General features: G+C 40.6%; 1 protein-coding gene across 3 annotated transcripts in view; it reads right to left on the reverse strand.

Moving 5' to 3' along the window:
• Positions 1-25,487, reverse strand: part of SLAMF1 (signaling lymphocytic activation molecule family member 1) — a 91,465-nt gene that overhangs the window by 43,192 nt on the left and 22,786 nt on the right. For all 3 annotated transcript variants that reach the window (XR_007516862.1, XM_049880980.1, XM_049880981.1), the window contains exons 4-5: positions 13,701-13,796; positions 7,317-7,390 (exon numbers count right to left, since the gene is read on the reverse strand). Coding sequence is in view for 2 of the 3 variants with exons in the window: in XM_049880980.1 (XP_049736937.1) it covers positions 7,317-7,390; positions 13,701-13,796 (170 nt within the window). In the remaining variant the exon portion in view is untranslated. The remainder of the gene's footprint in view (positions 1-7,316; positions 7,391-13,700; positions 13,797-25,487) is intronic.

A 25,487-nucleotide genomic window follows, 5' to 3' on the forward strand; every position in this document is an offset into this window, starting at 1 on the left:
AGAACTTGGCATTTTGTTTAAGGAACTGGAAAAATTTACCGGAGAAAAAAAAACTCGAGATAGGACATGGTGTTTCTCTTCACCTATTTGACAATTGTCATGTAGAAGGGGAATTAGATTTGTTCTGCGAACGCTTCCGGTTTAAACCAAGATTGGAATTTTAGGGAAATATTTTGGTTGAATGTAATGAAGATCTTTCTCATAGTAAAAGATGCTCGAATGTGGGATGAACTGCCTTGGAAGCAGCGAGCTCCCCATGACTGGGAGTGTTTAGGTGTGGGCTTCTCACACTTTAATGTGTATATGAATTACTTCGGGATCTTGTTAAAGGTAGGTTCTGTGTCGGAAGATCTGGGATGGGGTCTGAGATTCTGCATTTCTAATAAGGTCTCAAGTGATGCTGATGTTGGGTGTCCTCAGTTTTAGTAAAAGTGAGCTAACCAACACTTTGTGAGTAATACTGTAGAAGATAATTCAAGCAGTAGTTGGTGGTTCAAGTTTATGAATTTCGCAACCCCAAATGATTCTTAGATACTATATTTTAGAGAAAATTCTAATTTAAGGAAGAATTTCTGGCCACAACGAAATAGATGAGGAGAATGTGAAAACAGTTTATTAAGAGACATTTATCAACAAATGGAACTCCTGCTGTCTTCCTGCTGGGAGCACTTGCTGCCTAAAGGCAAGGGGGGCGGGGGGAAGAAAAATAACTTATGCTTCTAACATTTAATCAAGGAAATTTAGAAGGACTAATGGACCACATGAGCAACAGCATTCACCAGCCTGAGCCCAGAAGAACTAGATGGTGCCCAGCCACCACCACCAACCACTCCAAAAGGGATCCAAAGAGGGCCCCAGACAGAGTGGGAGAAAAATATAGAAGAAAGCTCAAATTCACAAGAAAGGCCAGACTTCCTGGTCTGACAGAGACTGGAGGAACCCCCGAGGCTATAGCTCCCAGACACCCTGCTAACTCAGAACTGAAGCCACTCCTAAAGTCCACCTTTCAGCCAAAGATTAGACAGGCCTATAAAACAAACAGTAACACACCGGAGGAACGTGCTTCTTAGTTCAGTCAAGTAAATGAGACCACATGGGCAACACTTGCCCAAAAGCAAAGATGAGAAAGCAGGAAGGGACAGGAAAACTGAATGAATGGATACGGGGAACCTGGGGTGGAAAGCGGGAGAGTGCTGATACCTTGAGGGGGTTGCAATCAATGTCACGAAACAATTTGTGTATAAATTTTTGAATGAGAAACTAATTTGCGCTGTAAATTCTCACCTAAAGCACAATGAAATAAAACTTTAAAAAAGAAGATTTAGAAAGGAAGAAAAAGTATAAAGGAAATCACCCTTAGTCCTATATCACTTCATCGCAACATGATTAGCTTGTTGTTATATTCCCCTTTGGATTTTTTAATCCAAGCATAGGGAAAAAAAATCTTTTTTTAAACACAACTGTAATCATTTAGTGGAGCCCTGGTGGCACAATGGTTAAGAACTCGGCTGCTAACCATAAGGTCGCAGTTCCAATCCACCAGCTGCTCCTTGGAAACCCTACAGGGAAGTTCTTCTCTGTCCTACAGGGTGGCTATGAGTTGGAATCGACTTGACGGCAACAGGTTTGGTTTGGTAATCACTTAATACACTTTTTGTATCTTGGTATTTTCAGTTAGGGCCACTGAGCTGCAGATTTACTCCAGGGGCATAATTCTCACACGTTTTTTGTGAATGCTGCCCACTTGAGTGGTACAAGGCAGTAGTAGCCCTCACAAGACATAGGAGAGCTCTCGAGCAGAGAGTAAACATTTATTAGATAATTTTCCATATGATTATAGTCTTTATAATAATATTGCATAGCCATTACAAATAAGAAAAAAGGAAGTGGTAATTTTTGAATAATTATTCATGTCATTACAATCTTAATTTTTGAATAATTATCCATGTCATTACAATCTTTATAATAATATTTATGTAGGCATTGAAAATAAGAAGAAAGGAAATGGTAAGGATAAGGGTAAGTGTAAATGTATATTGATGTATAAAAGAATAATAATTATGTTTTGTATGTTTAAAATACATATGAAATTAAAATAATGACGAAAATGGCACGTGAATCAGGAGAGTAGGGTTAAAGTGTTGTTGGGCTCTGGCATTGTCCAGGAAGAGAGTGATATTAGACCTTGAGAAGTCAAGGGTGCATTTTATAATTTCTAGGCTAGCCACTAAAAGAAGAGAAGAGGTTAACTACTAAGCTAACAAAGGGGAAAATGGAATAATACACACATGTATGTATATATATATAAACATATATATATACATACAAGTATATATATGTGTGTGTGTATATATATATATACATGTATTTCTTTTCCAGGAATGCTCAGATGGTTTAACCTTTGCAAACAAATGTAGTTCACTATTAAAAAAAAAAAAAGAACCCACCGTGATTGAGTCAGTTCCAACTCATAGCGACCCTATAAGACAGAGTAGAACTGCCCCATAGGGTTTCCAAGGAGCACCTGGTGGATTTGAACTGCCCACCTTTTGGTTAGCAGCCGTAGCTCTTAACCGCTGCACCACCAGGGTTTCCATAGCAATAGAAAATAAGAATAAAAATCTTAAGATTAACACAGATGCAAAAGAGTGTCAATAAAATTCAATATCAATGTGTGATAAAATCTCATAGTACACTTGGAATAGAACAGAGTATTCTTAATTGGTAAAAAGACAGCTACAAAAATCCTTCAGCAAATATTGAACAAATATCAAATCATATTCAAAGCTTTCTTTTTGAGTTTGAACACATACGAGGATGGTACAACCACCACGTCCAACACCATTGTGTGGGGCAATTTTAGCCAGTACAATAGGACGAGAAAAAGGAAGAGAAGCTATGTGAATTGGACGTGAAGACCTGAAACTGCAGTTTTTCACAGATGGTACAATTGTGTATGGAAAAAGTCCAAACAATCTGTAGATAAATGACTATGATTTACAAATGAGTTTATCGATATTGCTGATACAAGGCTAATATACAAAAATTGCATTTCTATACATTGATAATAAACAGAAACTAAAAAATTTTGAAAAGATAACATTGACTATAGTATTCCAAATAATAAATTATGAAGGATGTACAAACATTCTTAAGCAGAAAACTATAAAACATCATTGAGAGAAATAAAAGAACATAAAAATATAGAAAGGGATATGCTATTTCTTTTCATTAAAAGACTCAATACCCTAAAGATGTATGGTCTCCTCAAATTGATCTATAGATCAAATGCCATCCCAATTAAAATCCTAGCATGATTTTTTTGGGAGGAACTTGACAAGCTGAATCTAAACATATATGAGAATGCAAAGGACCAAGAATGGCCAATAACTCTTGAAAAAGGTGGAAAGACTCACTTTATCAGACATTAATATTGATAATAAAGCTATAATCAAGACAGCATGATAATGGTGCAGGTATGAACACATAGACCAATGAAGTAGACTAGAAAACCTCAAAACATACCCACACCTATATAGACCCTTGACTCATTAATTATGAAAGGGGCACTGCAGTGTGGAAAGGACAATCTTTTTGCTAAATGGTCAATGGGATATCTATATGGGAAAAAATGAAACTTGACTCCTCTCAGCTACACCCTAAAAATCGTTTTCAGGTATATAACAGATATAAATGTGAAAGATAAATCATACAGCTTTTAGAAGATAAGAGAAGGATATCTTCTTTACCTGGGGGTAGAGAATGATTTCTCAAATAGGAGACAAATCAGTACTAATTGTAAAGGAAGAGATTAATACATTGCCCTATATTAAAATTAAGAATATCTCTTTATCTAGAGATATCACCAAAAAGTTGCAAAAGCAAGTCACAGAATGGCTATTACTGCCAAAGGAATATATAAGGAGCTTCTACTGATCCACTAAAAAACAAAAAACAGAAACTCAAAGAAGAAATGAGCAAAAGATTTAACAGGTGTTTTAAAAAAAGGGATGTTAATATGGGCAAATAAATGAAAAGCTGTTCGACTTCTTTAATAATTATGAAATACAAAATAAAACTATAATAAGACACATCCAATAGAATGGCTAAAATTAAAAGGACTGATAATGCCAAATGTGCAGCAGTTGGGACTCTCATATATTGCTGGTGAAAAGTAAATTGGTACACCCACTTTGAGAAACAGTTGGGCCTTTTCTAGATAATATGAGGATATCCAAACTCTCGGAGTCAACAACTCTATTTCTAGGTATACAGTCAACAAAAATATGTGCACATATCCATCAACAATCATGAATACAAATGTTCATAGCTCAAATTTTCATAATATTTCCAAACTGGAAATAACCCCAAGCCCATCAATAGTCAACTGAATAAATTGTGGTGTATTCATACGTTGATATTCTAGGAAAGCAATGAAAATGAATCGCTGTATCTAAACTCAAAGGCAGGTATGAATTTCATAAAAATAACGTGGAGCAAAAGTAACCACACACGAGAAAAGAAACAAACAAACCAAAGGATTCCACTTCGATAAAGTTCAATAAAAGGAAAAACCGGGGCTTTGAACTGGCTCATTCCAGGTCAAACCCCTGCTGATAATTTGCATTTCCACCCCAGGTATACTGAATCAGAATCTACATTTTAACAAGATCCCCAGGTGATTCTTATGTATACTAAAATTTGAGAACCACTGCTCTACAAATGGCTTGCAGAATTAGTTCCTAACCAGCATTATTAGCATCTTCCTGGGAACTTGTTAGACAAATTCTCAGCATGAGTTCTAACAGAAACGAACCAGTTCAAAGCCCCGGAGAAAACTAATCTATATTTTTATGAGTCAGGATAATGGTAATCTCTTTGGGAGGGAAAAGGGGGCGGTGATTAGAAGGGGGCATGAGGAGGTCTTCTGGGGGTGCTGGCAATGTGCTTTTTTTCCCCTGATCTGGGTGATAGTTTTATGGTATTGGAAGACTCAATACTGAAAGGCGTAATTTTTCCTCAAACAGACCTATAGATTCAATGAAATCCTAATATGATTTTTTTTTTCTTTTTGTGGAACTTAAGAAGCAGATTCTAAAATATATATGAAAATCCAAAGCACCAAGAACGGCCAAAAACTCTTGAAGAAAAATGAGGTGGGAAGACTGGATTTACCAGATATCAAGATGTGCACATTGAGATAATCCATTGAGCTGACATTTAAACTTGGTGCACTTTTTGTATATGTGTTACACTTGACGGTAAAAAAGAGAGTGCTAGCAGCATGAGATAGGGTAGACAAGGAAGGCACCATGGTAAAGATGAACTTGGCTACCTAAATGTGTAAATGTATCCGAGTGGGAGGGGTGTGCTCCAAGGTGTCTCAGAGGGGACTATGGACTGTGTAATAAGCCATGTAGCCACTAGGGAGCAGCATCTCCTGGTTATCAGAAATTAATTTATTGTCACCTGAGGCAATTTTCCAAGGTATCAATCAAGCTATCTTTACCTTCTCATCCTTTACATCAGGATTTGCCTCCTCCCACACCCAGGATGGCCGGATTTTAAACTACACATTACCTAGAATTGCTTCATGTCACAACATCCCTGTATTTAAGCACAATTTTTTTTTAGCCTCCCTCTCTCCTACTCCTAGCATATCTGCTCCTCAGCTTCATCATGCTTCCATTTTTTTCATCCTTCTCTACTGTTTCAGTCTTTCAGCCTAACAATCACTGTTTCGCTTTCTTGCATCTCCAGGCTACATGTCATCTTCAACCACTCTCCAGCCAAAACTCTCAAGATTCTCTTTCCTAGTCCCTTTAGCATCTTGCAAGCCCTTAAACAAAGATCAAGCCAACCACATCACTCCTATCCAAACTTTCCCCGCTCTCCTTAAGCCTGCATCTTTTTCCCTAAACATAGGAGAGTGTTTGGTAGCATGGAACCACAGACTCTGAGAATGCCAAAGATGGAGGAAGCCTTATACATTATGGTGTTTCTAGCTTCCTCATTTTTTTTCCTGTGAAGAAAGAGATGACCCAAAGATTACCCAGTGTTATGGATTAAATTATGTTCCTCCAAAACATGTGTTGTAAATCCTAGTCTCTATGTCTGTGGTTATAATCCCATTTGGGAATGGGTTGTCTTTATGTAAATGAAGAAGGAGTAGTACAGGGTATATCTTGAGTCAATTTCTTTTGAGATATAAATTTTACTTGGATCCACAATCAACACCCACGGAAGCAGCAGTTAAGAAATCAATGATGCATTGCATTGGGTAAATCTGCCGCAAAAGACCTCATTCAAGTGCTGAAAAGCAAAGATGTCACTCTGAGGACTAAGGTGCACCTGACCCAAGCCGTGGTATTTTCAATTGCCTCATATGCATAGGAAAGCTGGACAATGAATAAGGAAGACTGAAGAAGAATTGATGCCTTTGAATTATGGTGTTGGCGAAGAATATTGAATATACCACGGACTGCCAGAAGCATGAACAAATCTGTCTTGGAAGAAACACAGCCAGAATGCTCCTTAGAAGTAAGGATGGTGAGACTTCGTTTCACATACTTTAGACATGTTATAAGGAGGGACCAGTCCCTGGAGAAGGACATCGTGCTTGGTAAAGTAGAAAAAAAAAAAAAAAGTTTTTTTTTTTTTAAAGTAGAAGGTCAGTGAAAAAAAAGGAAGACCCTCAATGAGATTGATTGACAGAGTAACCTCAACAATGGGCTCAAACCTAGCAATGATTGTGAGGATGGCACAGGACCAGGCGGTGTTTTGTTGTACATAGGGTAGCTATGAGTCGGAACTGACTCAAGAGCACTTAACAATGACAACCCTAACAAACAAGAGAGCTGAGGAGAGATGGGGTAAGATAGATGCCAAGACACATGGAGACGTCCAAGGAACAAAGAAGAAGAAGCTGAAGAGATAGGGACCTTCCTCCAGAGCTGACAGAGAGAAAGCCTTCCCCTAGAGCCAGCGTTCTGAGTTCGGACTTCTAGCCTCCTAAACTGTGGGAAAATAAAATTCTGTTTGTTAAAGCCATCCACTTGTAGTATTTCTTTTATAGCAGCACTAGATCACTAAGACACCTAGTGTTTTACATTATTTCAAATAATAAGTAGTCCCATCTGACACTGAAGTTCAGTGACCATTCAGAGAATTCTTGTTATTGATTTATGCTTCCCTATTTTTCTCTGCTCCAGAACTCATGTAGAACCATGGATGTCAGATGTTTGAGGAGAACTGGCCAGGAATCCTACGGGGAACATGACAGGTCCATCCCAGACAAAGAAAGCTATAGGACTTACACCTGAGTTCTGTACTTGGGCGTAGATAGTAAGGCTTTTTGCTTCCACGGTTGGCTGGACATGGTCTGCTTTACCTGGGGGGAAGAAGGTGTAAAAAAAAAAAAATAGTAGTTATTTCCCTCTGATCTCCAGCATGAACTCCTTGCTCAGGCCTGTTCAGTCTCCATTCCCCATTGCATACCCACCTTCCCTAAGAGCACCAGCTTTGGACTTATAGGGACAAAGCACTCGGTCCCAACACTTGTGTACATCTGCCATATGACACTGAGTTTGTTACTTGCTCCCTCTGGGCCTATTTCACTATCTGTGAAATGGGATTTGAAATACCTGTTTGGCAGGACTGTTGTGATGATTAAATCAGATATTATTTACAAAGTGCTTATATCAGTACCTGGCACATAGTAAATGCTAGTGTGTGTTAGATGTTACTCTCACTGGTGTTCCACTCAATTACTTTAATTGGTTGAGGTACACATCAGGTCTCAGGAGGGATCAGGGTCTGGAGAAGGACATCAGGCTTAGTAAAGTAGATGTTAACGAAAAATAAGAAGACCCTTAATGAGACGGATTGACATAGTGACTACAACAATGGGCTCAAGCATAGTAACAATTATGAGGATGGTGCAGGACAGGGCGGTGTTCCTTTCTGTCGTGCATAGGGTCACTATGAGTTGGAACCGACTTGATGGCACCTAACAACAAGAGAATTCTAAGTTACTTGACACCAGGGATTGTTACTTCTGCCTCTTTTGTGTTAATTTCTGGTTATCAGAAATTAATTTATTGTCACCTGAGGCAATTTTCCAAGGTATCAATCAAGCTATCTTTACCTTCTCATCCTTTACATCAGGATTTGCCTCCTCCCACACCCAGGATGGCCGGATTTTAAACTACACATTACTCCAGCAAGTAGCACAGCTTTCTCACTACCTGTTCCTAGGGGAATTGGTGGACGACAAGGATGTAGGAGGGATAACCCACCTGAGACTATTTGGAAAATTAAGCCACAGTGTCATTTTAATCCTCACTATTAGAACATTTTACTCAAACTACAGTCCCTGGAAATTAATACATTGCAGAACAGTTTAATTTTTAGACAGGCTTTAAAAAGTTTTCTCTTCAAATTATAGAAGTAATATTTGTCATTATATGAAGATATTACAGTGAATAAAGAAGTCAATCAACAAAAGAACAAATATTATATGACCTCACTTATGTAAAAAGACAAGAACAGGCAAAGGTATAGATAATAAATAACTTTTATTATATAAATAAAGAACTAGCTAATATAAATAAATGATATAAATATATAGACAAAAATAAAGTTGGTTAGTGGTTACCAGGAGCAGGAGGGAAGGAGGAAGGGGGTTACTGCTTATGGACTACTGAGTTTTGGTTTACGTCAATGGAAAAATCACATTGATTAAGGGTAGGCCTGCACAGCCGATTAATGTAATTGCTGTCAATAAGCTGTACACCTGTAAAAAGTTTAATTAGCAGAAGTTGTGTGATAGCTATATTTACAAAAACAACGACAAAAAGAGTGGCGGCCGAGGCTGCTTATGTATAACCACACACCTCACTGGATTTGCTTCCTTGAGTTTGGAGGTTTAGGGTCATGGTTTCATGGGACATCCCAGTTAATTGGCCTAATAATATGTTTAGTGCTTCTCTTCTCCCTCCTAGTTCAATGAGTTGTGCGTGGCATCTTAAAAGCTTGCAAGTGGCCATCCAGGGCACAACAATTGGCCTCTATTTGCCTGGAGTAACAGAGGAAGGGGAATCAGGAACAGGAGAAGAAAATGGAATGTGTGGCTAACTGCCTCCAAGAACAAATGCCTCCTCTGAGGCATGAGACCAGAACTGGATGGTGCCCAGCTACCATTACTGAATGTTTTGATCAAAGATTGTATAGAAGAATCCTGATCAAAAGGGGGAAAATGCTGGATAGAATTTCAAGTTCTTATGGAATCCAGCATTTCTAGAGCCACGGAGGCTGGACGAACCCCTGAAACTATTGTCCTGAGGTAATCTTTAAACCTTAAACCAAAAATATCTCCTGAAGTCTTCTTAAAAACCAAACAATAAAAAAATAGTTTAGCTTAATTGGTCAAAAATGTCTGCCTTGAGCATTATGCTCTTTTAGATAAATCTATATGGGATCGAATTGACAATAGCAATGAGTTTATGGGTTCAAACTGCCAAGCTTTCGGTTAGCAGCCGAGCACTTCATCACTGTGCCACCAGGGCTCCTTGAATAGCACTTAGGAGAGGTATATTTTTTCTTGAGCAGGAAAGGTCTAGTTTGTGTGTGGGAGAGATGGTGGAATGTGCTGCATGAGGGTGTGATTCTTAGGGACACAATGATGGGCAGCCACTGGGGAAGCTAGTGTTATTTTCTTGTGTGGGGTGTAAGCATGGAGTACCGAGTGGTTTCAACTTCACCTATTTGTTCAGGGTTGGTCCTGAAGAGGAATAAACACGTGTGTGTGTGTGTGTGTGTGTGTGTGTGCGTGCATGTACATGTGTGTATAGAATAGAGGGCAGGGGTAGTACAGGCGTTCACAGGCCTTTAGAGGTAACAGAAGGGCTGTAACCAGAGTCCTCTGAAATATAGCCTTTTGGTTCAAGTCGGCGAGTGTTTGGAACGTTAGAAATCTGTCCAGCACTGTCCTAGATGCTGTAGGGGATACATAGAGTATAGAACAGACCCCAGTCCTCAAGGATTTACAGTCCTTTGGGTCAGCTCAAGTTGAAACTTATAACTGGGGAGACAGTCCTAAATGGCCACACAAATGGAAAAAGTGAGGGTGACCACTGCCTCTCAAAAAGACCCCTGGATCAAGATAATTTAGTCTCATATGTTTTTCCCCAGTGCAAGGAGAGATTTTCAGGAACTGGGCCAACTCTGCCCAAAGTCCAGAAGGCCTTAGATCAAAAACCAAACCTGTTGCCGTCAAGTGGATTCCAACTCATAGAGACCCTACAGGACAGAGTAGAACTGCTCCATAGAGTTTCCAAGGCTATAGATCCTTACGGAAGCAGACTGCCACATCTTTCTCTTGCAGAGCAGCTGGTGGGTTTGAACTGCCCACACTTCGGGTCTAATAAAAAATATCTTAGCCTTAGAGCATCTACATTCTAGCCCTCATGAACTGTGTGGCATTGGACAAAGCGTGTCCTCGTGGTGGATCTCTCTTCTTGCCATTACTGTAAAAGAGGTGTAGACAGTCTAATGTCTTTTTCAACTCTCACCTGAAGTATAAAATTTTCTAATTTTATCATGACTCCAAATGCTTTAAATCTGCTGTTTCACACCTAGGTACTGTCCCCAGAAAGAGCCCTGGTAACGCAGTGGTTAAAGCACTTGGCTGCTAACTGAAAGGTCCGCAGTTTAAGCTCACCAGCTGTTCTGTGGGAAAAAGATACGGCAGTCTGCTTCCGGTAAAGGTTACAGATACGGAAGTCCTATGGGGCAGTTCTACTCTGTCTTATAGGGTCACTATTATAAACTGAATGGCAACGGGTTTGCTTTTTGGTTTTATACTGTTCTCAGATGTTTCTGGTGCTGCCTATAGAACTTAAACACTGGTGTTTTAACTCACCTACATTAATAATACTTTCAAGACCCAACTATTTTCTGCTTTGAATTTTTTGTTGATACCATGCGTTTTCATTAATGGGTGGGGTGTGAGCACGGAGTATTGTTGAATTTTGGTAGGTAGTAGGGATTTTTTTTTTTTTTTTTTTGCCCTCACCACAATCCTACCCTCCGAGTCCCGAGGGACATTCGTTTTCTCACTAATTCTACCTCTGGGGGCCCCCTAGAGTTCAGAGGGACATACTGTGTCCCTAAGAAAAAAAATTCATAATTTCTATGTTTCTTACCAGAAGTGCACACACCTCATACAACACCCTGTAGAAACAGTAATTTGTGGCACACGTCTATTTTTTTTTGGTTTCAAACAGTCATAAAGGCCCCTGCCTTACGTCAGCATGCACTGTTAGTGGGAAAGCAGCTTCCCAATGAAGCTGAGAGGCAGAAAAAGTCAGTGGGCACCTGTATATCCCAACGGTCATGATTAAGAGATATGTCTATCTGCCTGTCTGTCTATCATCTATAGATTGATTGATCTATCATCTTTATCTATCTCCTATAGATCGATTTATCTATTTATCGTGTATCATCTGTAGATCAATCTATCATCTATCTATCTATCTACCCATCTTTGGAAGTCACCCTGCTCAGTGATTTCTTTGTGTAACTCACTGATCCTCACAACAATCCCATGAAGTACATAGTATTATACCCATTTTGCAGATGAGGAAACTGAGAGGTTAAGTAATTTGTTTGGTCATACGGCTTGTCTGTGTATCTAAGTTTGTCCAATACCAAAGCCTACGTTCTTGCTGATGTACTCTCCTAGACATAAATTGCCAGAGAGTCAATTTGAAAACTCTCAGGGTCAGGCAGCATTCTGGAGATAACCATGGAATTTTTTCAGCAAAGTCTTGTGGAAAGTGCAGCGGCTAAGTATAGATTTTGCACAGGTTTGAGGCAGGGTTTCGTATGTCCCTGGTTTACACAGAATAAATGGCGACTGGAGATAAAGTACAGCCCTGGTGGCATAGTGGTTAAGAGCTTGGCTGCTAACCAAAAGGTCGGCAGTTCAAATCCACCAGCCACTCCTTGGAAAACCTATGGGGCAGATCTTCTGTGTCCTATAGAGTTGCTATGATGGGACGGCAACAGGTTTGGTTGGTTTGGAGACAAAGGTGGGCATATGTGTTGGGAAAGGTAGTAGGTGGGTTGAGGAGCACTATTCCCTTTAGAGTACAACCATATGACCAGCAGAAGGTAGCTGAAGAAAGAACGTGGGTTGGGATCCCAGCGTTTTCACTCTCTAGGTTAATGTGCGTGAGTTGATCTCTCTGGGCCTCAGTTTTCTCATCTCTGGTATCTCGGTGTTTCCTTAAAATCCAAGTCAAATGTGGTCTCCTTAGATTCTCATCATAATTTCTACCCAAATCACTCCTCTCATTTCCTCCCTGCCAGTACTTAGATGGAGGAAACGAGACAAAAGTAGGCGGCTGTGCTACAATCTAGACTTTTTTTCATACAAGCAAAACCAACATCAGAGTGCTGAGGTAAGGACTTTTCTGAGAAGGTTTCGTGTGAAGAACACTGACCTGATTAAGAATGAAATCAACCATCAGCTTGGTGGTATTACCATCAAGTTTGTCCTTATCACAGAAAAGCCAGCCAGGGCGTGTGATCCCTGGGACCTGAGATACTGAATCCTAGGACAATTTGGGGGAGAGGCCAAGAGATAATACCTCTAGAGACTTAAGCTTAGGGGAATAGTAGGTTCTTAACAGTTTCAATATGTTCTGGGTGATGAATTTCCACACTATTTAGTTTGACTTTTAGTAACCTTGTAACTCTCACACTTTCCCAAGGTGAGTCAGAATTTGTTTTAAAATCTTAGTAGAGTGTGTTCTGTATGTGTCTTCTGATGACCCATGGACCTTCCCAGTCGAAAGAGCACTAGGTGTTGGAGACTACAGTTCTGGTTCCCCCGCCAACCAGCTGGGTGACCTTGCATGAATCACTTAGTCTCTCTGTGCCTCTGTTTCCCCATTGGCAAGTCACATGGAAACAGTCACCCTACTTCTCTCAGAGCGATATTGTAAGGCTAAGAAGAAATGATCGAAAGGTGTCAATCATTTGGGTGAAATCATCTTTTTCTAAAGTCTTGATGCTATTCAGTAATTACAACTTCACTTGAATGAGATTCAAGACTTCTCTGAATTCTACTTCCTAGTGAATACTGCTATGCCTCTTCTCTGGATCCCTTTAGCAACCTGCACATACTTTTACTATAGTGATTGTTGTTGTTAGGTGCTATCTAGTTGATTCCAACTCATAGTGACCCTACATGACAGAGTAGAACTGCGCCATAGAGTTTTCTAGGCTGTAACTTTTATGAGAGCAGATCACCAGGTCCCTCTCCTGTGGAGCCAATGAGTGGGTTCAAACTGCCCACCTTTTGATTAGCAGCCGAGCTCTTAACCTTTGCACCATCAGGGCTCCTTTTACTGCAGAGCTAGCCATTTGGAATTGAAATTATTGGTGTATGTATCTGTCCTCCACATCAGACACTTGTGACTTCTCTCTCTTTTTGTCCCTATAGCTTAGATAGGGGATCAGGACATGTTGAATTACAGTAAATAGAGCAAGGTCCCAGGATGTGTTTATTTAGTGTTTTTGCAAAGATGCTCCATGCAGAAAGTCAAAGTGGTGAGAGCAAGGTTGTGCTTTTGGGGAGAGGTCCTTGCTCACCACAGAAAGCCTGATAAGAATCTCTATTTTCGGATACCTACCTCTTCTTCGCAACAGTAGTATTATCAAATTGACAATCACAACACAAACAATGGCCCCTAAGGACAACCAAGCATACAGCTCCCATGGTTTTGATTCTGAAAAAAAAAAAGAAAGAAAAAAAAATTAAAGGGCCATCTCAAAGTACTATGAGTTTAAAAAAACATCCCAGATGGAATTGAGGAGACTGAGCCTCATGGACACTTTCTCCATTCTTTCACAGGGAGATATGCATTCTCATAGTTTTAGAGATCGGCTTTCAACTACTAAAGTTCCTCAACCTGTTTTCTTATCTTAATTTCTCTCTCCATACTTGACTTTCATATTCCCAAATTCCATAAGAATTTTTCAGTTCAGATGCTGGATTTCCACCTCAACTACCACAGGTCTAAAATTAAACTTATCTTTGTCTCTCCTAAGTTAACCTCTCTGCCTGGTTTCTCTATTTTTAAATCGCTACTGCTCTGTATCTACTTTGGTACAAAGAACAAGAAGGCTGATGTGCTCTCCCCACACCCTACACCATTCTCAAGAGACACTGGGAGGAAGAAAGATCTATTTTTCTTTTTTTTAAAAATAAACAGGATATTACTATTAATGTCCTACCATGCAAATTGAATTCACCAGACCTGAAAGACAGCTTTTCCTCTCCATCATTCTTACATTTAATATTAGCCCTAGAGTACCAATCACCCAGTCAGAGAGCCAACTTGTATTCCTTTCTCTCCTTTACCAAATCCTTCTGAACAAGGAGCAGCACTTGGAAAACAGTGAATGAGATCTCTGTCCCAGTAAGCAAGATGTTTAGCTCCAAAGATATGACTAGGCAGTCACTGAGCACTTACAATGGGCCAGGCACTTTTCTGAATGTATCATCTGTACCAATGTATTTAATCCTCACAACAATCTCACATGGCAGGTACTCTCATAATTCCCATTTGATGGGTGAGGAAGCAGACACAGAGATTATCAAGAGTAGAGCTTGGTCTAGGAGGAGAGGCAAGGTTGAATTCTGAAGACAGAATTCTTGGGGACTTTGAGAGACTTTTGGGCTTGGGGTAAGTTAGCCAGGGTAATGAATAGTGGGGATCAGCCTGAGGCACTAGGGTTCTAAGTAGTTAAATAGCACTGGCATCTAAATAGTGTAATACCAGGTGTTAACATTAATTTGTAAGGGTAACTCGTAAGGATAATTGTGGAATGACCCTGCTTGTTGAATCTGTGATAAATCTCTTGAGAAGAAGATGAAAGGAAGGAATAGGTAGGTTATAAAGGATCAGAGTGCTTGCAGACATCATTCAGATGTTTACAGAGTTAATCAAAGATACAGATGGAAGTCTTCATGAACTGAAAGAAGGCATCCCACCAGGATCCAAGTGGGCCTTCAGCCTGACAGCTAACCATAAGTTGCCTTCTGGGTTTGAAAACTGTCTTAGTCATCTAGTGCTGCTATAACAGAAATACCACAAGTGGATGGCTTTAACAAAGAGGAGTTTATTTCCTCACAATAAAGTAGGCTAAAAGTCCAAATTCAGGGTGTCAGCTACAGAGCAAGGCTTTCTCTGTCACCCTTCTCATCAATCTTCCCCCAGACTAGGAGCTTCTCCATGTAGAGACCCCAGGTCCAAAGGAAGCACTCTGCTCCCAGCACTGCTTTCTTGGTGGCATGAGGCGTCTCTGTCTCTCTGTTCCTTCTTTCTTTTCTGTCTCAAGAGATTGCCTCAAGACACAATAAAATCCTGTAGGTTGAGCCCTGCCTCACTAACACAACTGCCGCCCATCGTCCCTCATTAACATCATAGAGGCAGGATTTACAACATAGAGGAAAATCACATAATACCAGGAATCATGGCCCAGCCAAACTGATACATACATTTTGGGGGTAACATAATTCAATCCATGACAAAAAAGACTCTCTCCTTTCCTTCCTAGGCCTCTCACACATCAGTCGTTCCAAGGAATCTTACTGAACTGGCTTTCTGAACTCTTTGATTATGGATCCTCTTTCGAAATTAAATACGTTCGAACCGTGCCTGGGGGGTAGTCATTGTCCAGGGGTGGAAGGCTCACCTTCCGTGCAGGAGACCCACGTTCGATTCTCAGCCAATGCACCTCAAGTGCAGCCACCACCCGTCTGTGTAGGCTTGTGTGTTGCTGTGATGCTGAACAGGCTTCCAAACTAAGACAGACTAGGAAGGAAGGCCTGGTGATCTACTACCAAAAATGAGCCAATGAAAACCCTGTGGTCTCATCCTGTTGTGCATGGGTTGTCACGACTTGGGGCAGACTCAATGGCAGCTAACAACAACACCAACAACCCTGCCAGAAACCAACTTCAGCAGAAAATCACATAATCTGATCAAAAAGTTAAGGATTAAAACAAGAGTTCTAATAAGACCCTTGAATGTGTATAAAGCATGAAATTGGAGCACGGAATCACTGCTGAAGTTGGTACTGTCTCCTGGGCAGCTACCCTCCGAATGGCTTATGGTCACTGGGAACCGTCCATGTGGGAAGGTGAGTATGTGTGTGTGTGTGTGAGTGCAAATGTGTGTGTGTGAGAGAAAGCAAGAGTGAGATTGATTAATTCTGGGCTTAAATTGCCAAAATCAGGGACCCACAGAGGAACCTCCCAAATACTGAAATAACAAGCCGAGCCAGCAGCCCAAGCTCTGGCCTTTGTCAGCCCATGGATCTTGCCCAGGAAACTGCTATATAGCACTTATGATTTGAGACCATTTCCTCTTTCTTCTTCCATCATATGTATTTTGGGGTCTTCTAAAACAACAGCTAATTTAAGAGCAAACACCTCAACCATTTCTGTCACTGTAAAAGGTAATATTTCCCTCGAATTTCCTTTGAGATAAAAATAAAAACCAATAAACAAGGTGGGGCCTTAAAAACTGGAAAATAACAGGTGACAAAACTGCACTGGCAATGCCGGCAAAGTCAGCCTTTCCCTGCTCCGGGGTGCCCAGCTCCGCTGCCCACCAACTCACGTAAACTAACAATGATGGGGGCACGTTACTGAGGCTCAGAGGCCTCTCCTTCTTTTCCAGAGACTCAGGAGGATGACGAGTCCCTGGGTGGTACAGTTATGCGCTCCACTAGTAGCCGGAAGGTTGGCAGTTTGAAGCCACACAGAGATGCCTCAGAAGAATGGCCTGGCAATCTGCTTCCAAAAGGTCACAGCCTTGAAAACTCTATGGAGCAGTTTCACTGTGCACACTTAGGGTCGCCAGGAGTCAGAGTTGACTCAATGGCAACTACAAATAACAACAGGAGGATGAAAGCAGCCTGCTACCTTTGTCCCATGACATAAACAACCAGATCCTCGAGGGAAAATGAAGAAAACCAAAAACATGAGGGAGAGGTTTGTCCAAAGGACTAATGGACCCCAACTACCACAGTCTCCACCAGACTGAGTTCAGTGCAGCTAGATGGTGCCCAGCTACCACCACCGACTGCTCTGACATGGATCACAATAGAAGGTCCTGGACACAGCTGGAGAGAAATGTAGAACAAAATTTTAACTCACCAAAAAAAAAAAAAAATCAGACTTACAGGTTGGACAGAGACTGGAGAAACCCCAAGAGTACGGCCCCTGGACTCCCTTTTAACTCAGCACTGAAGTCACTTCTGAGGTTTGCCCTTCAGCCAAAGGTTAGACAGGCCCATAAAACGAAATGAGACTAAATGGGCACACCAGTTTGGGGGCAAGGAGAAGGAAGGAGGGGACAGGAAAGCTGGTAATAGGGAACCCAAGGTCGAGAAGGGGAGCGCGTTGACATGTCATGGGGTGGGCAACCGGTATAACAAAACAATATGTATACTAGTTGTTTAATGAGAAACCAGTTTGCTCTGTAAACCTTCATCTAAAGTACAATAAAAAGAAATGTTTTTGAAAATAAATAAATGACCAGCTCCTACCAATCCAGCTAGATTTGAAAGGCAACCTGGCCGTAGTCCTGAAAGATGTATCACAAACCCACTTTTCCTTCTAGTCTTTGGATACAAAGTATTATGGATCTATTGGGGGATGTTTTAAGTTACAGAATCATAGCCTTTTTTTTTTTTTTTTTAACTGTAGCATTCATCTTGCTCAATCAGTAATTTTAGGTTGAAGAAATTGAGACTCAGAGAGGTGAAGGGCACATGGGGTCAGAGAAATGCCGTGGCAGAGCTGGGGTGAGGATGAGGACGGCAGATCATGCAGATTTCGTTTTAGCCTCTTGGGTTGGGTTCCTCAGAAGTAAAGCAGAGAGATCTGCTCTGATGCCTCGGAGATCAGTTGAGTCAAAACCCTCTGAGCTGCCAACCTACCCTTTTACCACCCTCTGTCCAACATGTGCCCATTCCTGCCTCTAGGCACCACTACTATATTCTCCTTCCTGCTCCACCTTCAGCTGTCCACCTTGCCTGACCCCTGACGCCTAGGTCAATCTTGTTTCCTCCTATCAGCATTCTTCATCAACCTACCTCTCACTTCTCCCTTTCCCTTGGACTCTGCAGCATATGTGGTTTATGTCATGTGTTTTAGAGCCAGAGTTTTGTCAGTATTGTCTTTGCCATGGAGACCTTTTTTGATGGTATTTGGAGTCAGGCACATGGACTCAAATTCTGAATCTATCAATTGATAGCTCTGTGACCTCAGACAGTCTACTTATACCTTCTAGGGCCTCAGTATCCTCCATTGGTAAAATGAGCATGACAACGTCTAGTTTACCCTGTTGTTCTGATGAATCAATGAGATAATGTATCTGAAGTGCCAAGAGCAGTCCTGGAGTCCAGCAGGTGGTCCGTAAGTGTCAGCTCCTTCCTCTGGCCTCAATTGCCCACTAGCTGTCGATTCTTGGAGGCCAGAGACTCTCTCTCGTACTTCTTTCGTAGCTCTCTTAGTACTTGGCACATAATAGGTCCTCAGTAAATTTTTGCTGATTAATTGAAAGGACAAGGAGATGGGTCTGATCTCAAGGTCTAGGTGAGCTCCTTCACTGATATTCAGAGATGCTTCAGTCTCGTCCTTTGTGTATGACTTTGTTTCCATGTCTATATAGCAGGCCCAAGTATTTTTGCATTTACTCTGAATCTGTTTGGTGCTATAATCGAATCATGATATTTCTATGGAAACTAAACATCAGGGGCTCTATGGCTCTCAGGAAGTTGGACAAATATAAGCAAAATGCTACTTGTACAGCTTGTTTACGTCAAGCTGCCCATGATTCTGCAATTTCTGGGAATAATTTCCTTGTGGTCCTCTAAGTCTTTGCACGTGCAGCTCCACCTCTTCTACTCTGTGGGTTCATCAGTTTCCATAGAAAACCATACACCAAGAGTTTTGTGGGTTTATAAATACTCCATTGAAGATTTGAAGGGTCACAGGGAATGAATTCCATCGTGCACTAGGCAGCTTTCTGCCCTTCTATTTCTGCACAAGTAAGGTCTTCCCCTTTCTCATAGAGCTATACAACCCATAGCTGTATTACTTTGCTCTAGAATTTATTAGGGTACTGTCTTAGCCATCTAGTGCTGCCATAAAAGAAATACCCCAAGTGGATGGCTTTGACAAGAAGTTTATTCTCTCACAGTCCAGTAGGCTAGAAGTCCGAATTCAGGGCAGCGGTTCCTGGGGAAGGCTTTCTGTCTCTGTCAGCTTTGAAGGAAGGTCCTTGTCATCAGTCCTGCCTTGGTCTGGGAACATCTCAGTGCAGGAACCTCGGGTCCAAAGGATGCGCTCCACTCTGGGCTCTGCTTTCTTGGTGGTATGAGGTCCCCAACTCTCTGCTGGCTTCCTTTTCCTTTTATCTCTTAAGATAAAAGGTGGTGGAGGCCACACCCCAGGGAAACTCCCTTTACATTGGATCAGGGATGTGAGTTGATAAGGGTGTTACAGTCCCACCCTAATCCTCTTTAACATAAAATTACAATCACAAAATGGAGGACTGCCACACAATACTGGGAATCGTGGCCTAACCAAGTTAATACACACATTTTTGGGGGGACATAACTCAATCCTTGACAGGTACTATCCTAAATAAGGAGTCCCTGGATAGTTAAATGGCTAATGTGCTCAGTTGGCTCAAGTACATTCATGGTGCCTTGAAGGAAAGACCTGGCGATCTACTTTTGAAAAATCAGACGTTGAAAACCTTATGAAGCACGGTTCTACTCTGACATATGTTGGAATGCCACAAGTCAGACACCAGGACTAGATGACAGCTGGTTAATCTTAACAAATACAGTTCTCTTCCAGTGAGGAATTCTACCAACAGTTTCCTTAATATTATTTTCCTACCTACTAATGTATAGAATGACAAGTTGGTTGTTCAGTGGTAGAATTCTTGCCCTCTGCGCGGGAGTCCTGGGTTCAATTCCCAGCCAATATACCTCAAGTGCAGTCACCACCTGTCTGTCAGCAGTGGATTGTGTCACACTCTGAGGCTGAACAGGTTTCAGCGGCACTTTCAGACTAAGAAGGGCTAGAAAGAAAGGCCTGGCAATCTATTTCTGAAAATCAGCCAGTGAAAAGCCTATGAATCACAACTGGTCTGATCTGCAACCAATCCTGGGGATGATGCAGGACTAGGCAGAGTTTCGCTCTATTGTGCATGGCAGTTAATTACTGCAACAATGTACAGAAGTCTTGCCTCAATTGTAAATTCCCTGAAGGTAGGCCCTCTACTATTATTTATTTACATCCACCATTTTACCTGACGCAGTGTAGGGCAGGAAGGCATGCAGTATACACTGGATGAACTAAATTAAATTAAATTAGAGGCTGTAAGGAATGAAGGTGTGAGAAGTCTGTCCTACACACTTTTGGAATGATTTATCCAAATGCCAAATATAAGAAACCAGAAGGAAAGCAGGGTCACCTTCCAAATGGCATGCAGGCAGGAATAGAACAGAAGGAGCAATGACCTACTTTATATATGTTTTATGATACCAAAATGGACCCGGGGGAAAACGTGTGTCTGTGCTCTCAAAACATCACCTGTGCTCCCATTTTCAAACCACCATTTCCTGTGGTGGAAACTCCAGCTTTCCCTCTTTTTGCTCAGCGGTGTAGTGGGGCCTCTAGGGGTGGTGAGGTGACACTCAGAAATCAGGCCCAGGATGTTCTGGGGTCCACAGACCCTATTCTCCTTTGTCCACGAAGAAGCCCTATCTGCATATTCTTAAATTGGAGGTTTGGGACTATTCCCTCTGAGATCCTCTTAGAAGCAGCTGAGCAGGCTGGTTGTGAACTCCTATGCCATTTATGAAGAGTGCTTTGCATGAGTTTCCAACCTACGGTGTTCAGCTCTATTCCCTGTGGCTTACACGTGGTGACTTGGCAAGTAGCTATGCCTACAAGGAAAATACTGGAGGGCTTCTTTTGTCTTTGTGAAGTCTGCTGCCACAGAAACACAAAAGCTTCTCTCTGTCCTCAAGTCCCCAAACTTAATTCTTTAAGGGAGATAAAAAGAAAATAAAGGAGAACCTGAGAAACAAAAGTAGTTCACCCCAGGAGATACTGAGGTGCTCATGTAACGGCTCTGAGAGCACCACATCTCTTTCCTGCCTTTCATGTGGTTCTGCCAGTGAGGCTGCCAGAGTAAGGGTGCACATCTACTTGGAGAAGTCAACCATCTTCAAGAAATACTTTCTTGGTCAGATGGCCCAAAATGGTGGCTTATCACACACACCACGCCATTCTCCTACAGCAAAGAACCAAGAAACCAAGTGAAACAGATACAGATGACAATCTGGGAAACTAGAACAGCAAACGGAAGAATGAAGAATTAGAACAAACACTGAAGAGAAAGAGAAACTGAATGAAAACAGCAAATGAGGAGTCTTATGGACTGTAGGCTCCTTGCCAGCTGACCTGGCACAGCATGGCCATCTTGAGATAAAACAAGCAGTGTTCCCATGTGAGGAGCACAGGAAGGCAGTTTCATGGAATCCCCAATAGGAGACAGAGATACTGTGTAGACAAATCCAAAGCACAGCAAGGTGAGCATATCATAAACTAGATCTAAGGAGGGAAAGTGCAGGAAGAAAGGTGAGAGCCTTAGGGATCCAGGCGAACATACAGCAGGGAGGAAGCCAGAAAATAAGGACAGAGCTATGCACCAGCAGTGGTCTCTTATCATTTGGACTGGTGACGCTGGTGGAGTAGAGGATCCTTGGAGTAGTGGCTAGAGATCCCCCACCCAACTCGCGTCTGGACAGCACCTCCACCTCACATTTGGTCAGGGCTGGTTCCTGATCACTAGCTGTATCCTGTGGGGAGTACCCTGGCACCCATGCCAGAGACTGGGGGAAGATGTTCCCTTCCCTCCTCCCCCCTCCTACAAACCATGGTGCTCCTGCACCATCAGACTTACAACCGGAGGCTCGTGGCCACTTATCCCCACACCACCCTGCCTGCCCAGCAACTCATAAGAAACAAGTATCACTTAGAAAGGGAGATGAATAAAACAAAGCACTGATTTCTCCCAGAAACCGTGCAGGCCAGCAGGCAATGGGATGACATATGTAAAACCATAAGAGAAAAGAATTGCTGACCAAGAATCATATATCCAGCAAAATTGTCTTTCAAATACAATGACGAAACTAGGACATTCCCAGAAAACCAGAAATTGATGAAATTTGTAAAAACCAGATGAACCTTACAAGAAATATTAAAAGGAGTCCTTCAGACAGAGAACCAATGACATCACACAACCACCTAAGATTAAGACACACGACAGCATCACCCAGATACCAACACAGACTAAGAACTCTCAAAAGTAAAATAAAACTGAAAATGGGAACCAGAAATGTCAATCTGTAAATGACGACAACTTCAAAACAAAAAGGGGGAATAAATGGTATAGTTGTAGAACTTCCATATAGAGAGGAAGTCAAGACGATATCAAGATGTAACAGACTGTTTTAAACTTGTGAAGACAAAGGTGAATTTTAGAATAACCACAAAGAAAATTAGTAAATCTACTTACCAAAATAGAGAAGAAGAAAATCAAAAAGCCTTGGTAAACACAAAATCAGCAACAATGAAGGACACAAAAAGAAAATCCATGAACAAAAAGAACTCAGCACAGAATATTAAGCAGAACAAAGAAATCTTTAACACCATACACACACACACAAACAGCTAACAAAACAGTAAATTCATACCTATCAATAATCACACTGAATGTAAATGTTTTAAATGCACCAGTCAAGAGATGGAGAGTTGCAGAATGGATTAAAAAAAAAAAAAATGATCCATCATCAATATATTGCCTACAAGAGATACATATTAGACACAAAGACATAAACAGGTTAAAAATCAAAGTGTAGAAAAAAAAAATCAAGCAAACAATAACCAAAAGAGAGCAGGGGTGGCAATAATAATCTCTGGTAAAATAGACTTTAAGTCAAAATTCAGTAGAAGAGAGAAAGAAGGGCATTATATAAGGAATAAAGTGTCAATCCACCAAGAGGGCATAACCATAACAAATATTTACACACCCAATGTAAGAGCTCCAAAATATAGAAAACAAACTCTTACAGAATTGAACAGAGAGAGAGAGAATAATAGGAGACTTTAACACACGACTTTCAGTGAGGGAACACAGAATGAGAACAACTAGAAAGAAACTCAGCGAAGATACAGAAGATTTAAATAACACAATCAACCAACTCAGCCTCATAGTCACATACAGAGCACACCACCCAGTAGCTGCACAGTACGTATTCTCCAAAGCTCACGGATCTTTCTCCACAATATACCCTATTTTAGGACACAATGTAAGTCTCAATAAATTCAAAAACATTGAAATAATACAAAGCATTTTCTCTGATCATAATGCTATAAAACTAGAAATCAGTAACAGAAAGAGCAAGAAAAAATAATTAAATACATGGAAACCAACTAACACTTTACTTAAAAACTATTGAGTAATGGAAGAAATTAAAAATGAAATTAAAATATTCTCAGAATCAAATGAGAATGAAAGCACAACATACCAAAACCCTTGGGACACACAAAAGCAGTGCTCAGAAAAGGATTTATAACAATAAATGTACACATCAAAAAACAAGAAAAGGCCAAAATCAATACCTTAACCCTACACCTTGAACAAATAGAGAAGAAGCAGAAAAGTCACCAGGAGAAAGGAAAAAATAAAGATTAGAGCGGATATAAATGAAATAGACAACAGAAAAACAATAGAAAAAATCAACAAGACTAGAAGTTGGTTCTTTGGGAAAATCAACAAAATTGACAAAGCACTGGCCAAACTGACAAAGGAAAAAAAAAATGATAAGATGCAAATAACCAAAATAAGAAATGAAACGGGTGACATCACAATAGAACAAACACAAAAATGATCATAACAGAATATTATGAAAAATTGTACTCTAACAAATTTGAAAACCTACAAGAAATGGACAAATTTCTAGAAATATACTACCTACCTACCTAACACAAACAGAGGTAGAAAATTTGAACACACCCATAGCAAAAGAACAAATTGAAGATGTCATAAAAATAAAATAAAATGAAAATTCCAAACAACAACAAAACCCTGGCCCAGACAGCTTCACTAGAGAATTCTACCATTCAGAGAAGAATTGATACCAATTCTACTCAAATTATTCCAGAACATAGAAAAGGAAGGAGTACTCCTTAATTCACTCTATGAAGCCAGAATAACCCTGAAAACAAAGCCGGGCAAAGACAACATAAAAGAAGAAAATTATAGACCAATATCCCTCATGAATATAGACACAAAAATTCTCAACAGAATTCAACAGCATAAAAAAAAAAAAAAAAAGATCAAGTGGGATTCAAACCAGGGATGCAAGGATGGGTCAACATTAGAAAATCAATCAATATAATTCACCTTTAAATAAAACAAGGAAAAGGATCACTTGATCTCCTCAATAGACACAGAAAAGGCATTTGATGAAATCCAACACACTTCCCTGATAAAAATTCTCAGCAAAATAAGAATAGAAGGGGAATTCCTCAACATAATTAAGGGTGTTTATACAAAAGCAACAGCCAACATTATTCTCAAAGGAGAAAGAGTGAAATCATTCCTCCCTAAGAACAGGAATGAGACAAAGATGCCCTTAATTACAGCTCTAACTCAATATTGTACTAGAAGTCCTAACTAGAGCAATAAGGCAAGAAAGGGAGATAAAGCGTATTCGAAATGGAAAAGAAGAAGGAATACTATCTTTATTCACAGGTGACATGATCCTATACATAGAAAATCCCAGAGACTCCGTGAGAAAGTTACTGGAACTATAGAAGGATTTAGCAAAGCGCAGGGTACAAGATCAACACACAAACATCAGTAGGGTTCCTCTATGCTAACAAGGGAAGACTCTGAAAAGAAATCAAGAAAACAATACCATTTGCAATAGCCCCCAAAGGATAAAATACCTAGGAATAAACCTAGCTAGGGATGTAAAAAATTTATACAAGGAAAACTATAAAACACTACTGCAAGAAACTAAAAGAGATTTACATAAATGGAAAAACATTCCATACTCATGAATTGGAAGACTTAACATTGTGAAAATATCAATACTACCAAAAGTGATCTATAGATGTAATGAAATCTTGATCCAAATCCCAACAACATTCTTTAGTGAAGTGGAAAAACTAATCTCCAACTTTATATGGAAAGGAAGGAGGCCCCAAATAGCTAAAGCAATATTGAAGAAGAAAAACAAAGTAGGAGGCCTCTCACTTCCCAATCTCAAAACTTACCATATAGCCACGGTAATCAACAGCCTGGTACTAG

The sequence above is a fragment of the Elephas maximus genome, chromosome 3 (genome assembly GCF_024166365.1).
Source record: "Elephas maximus indicus isolate mEleMax1 chromosome 3, mEleMax1 primary haplotype, whole genome shotgun sequence".
NCBI classification, from domain to species: domain Eukaryota; kingdom Metazoa; phylum Chordata; class Mammalia; order Proboscidea; family Elephantidae; genus Elephas; species Elephas maximus.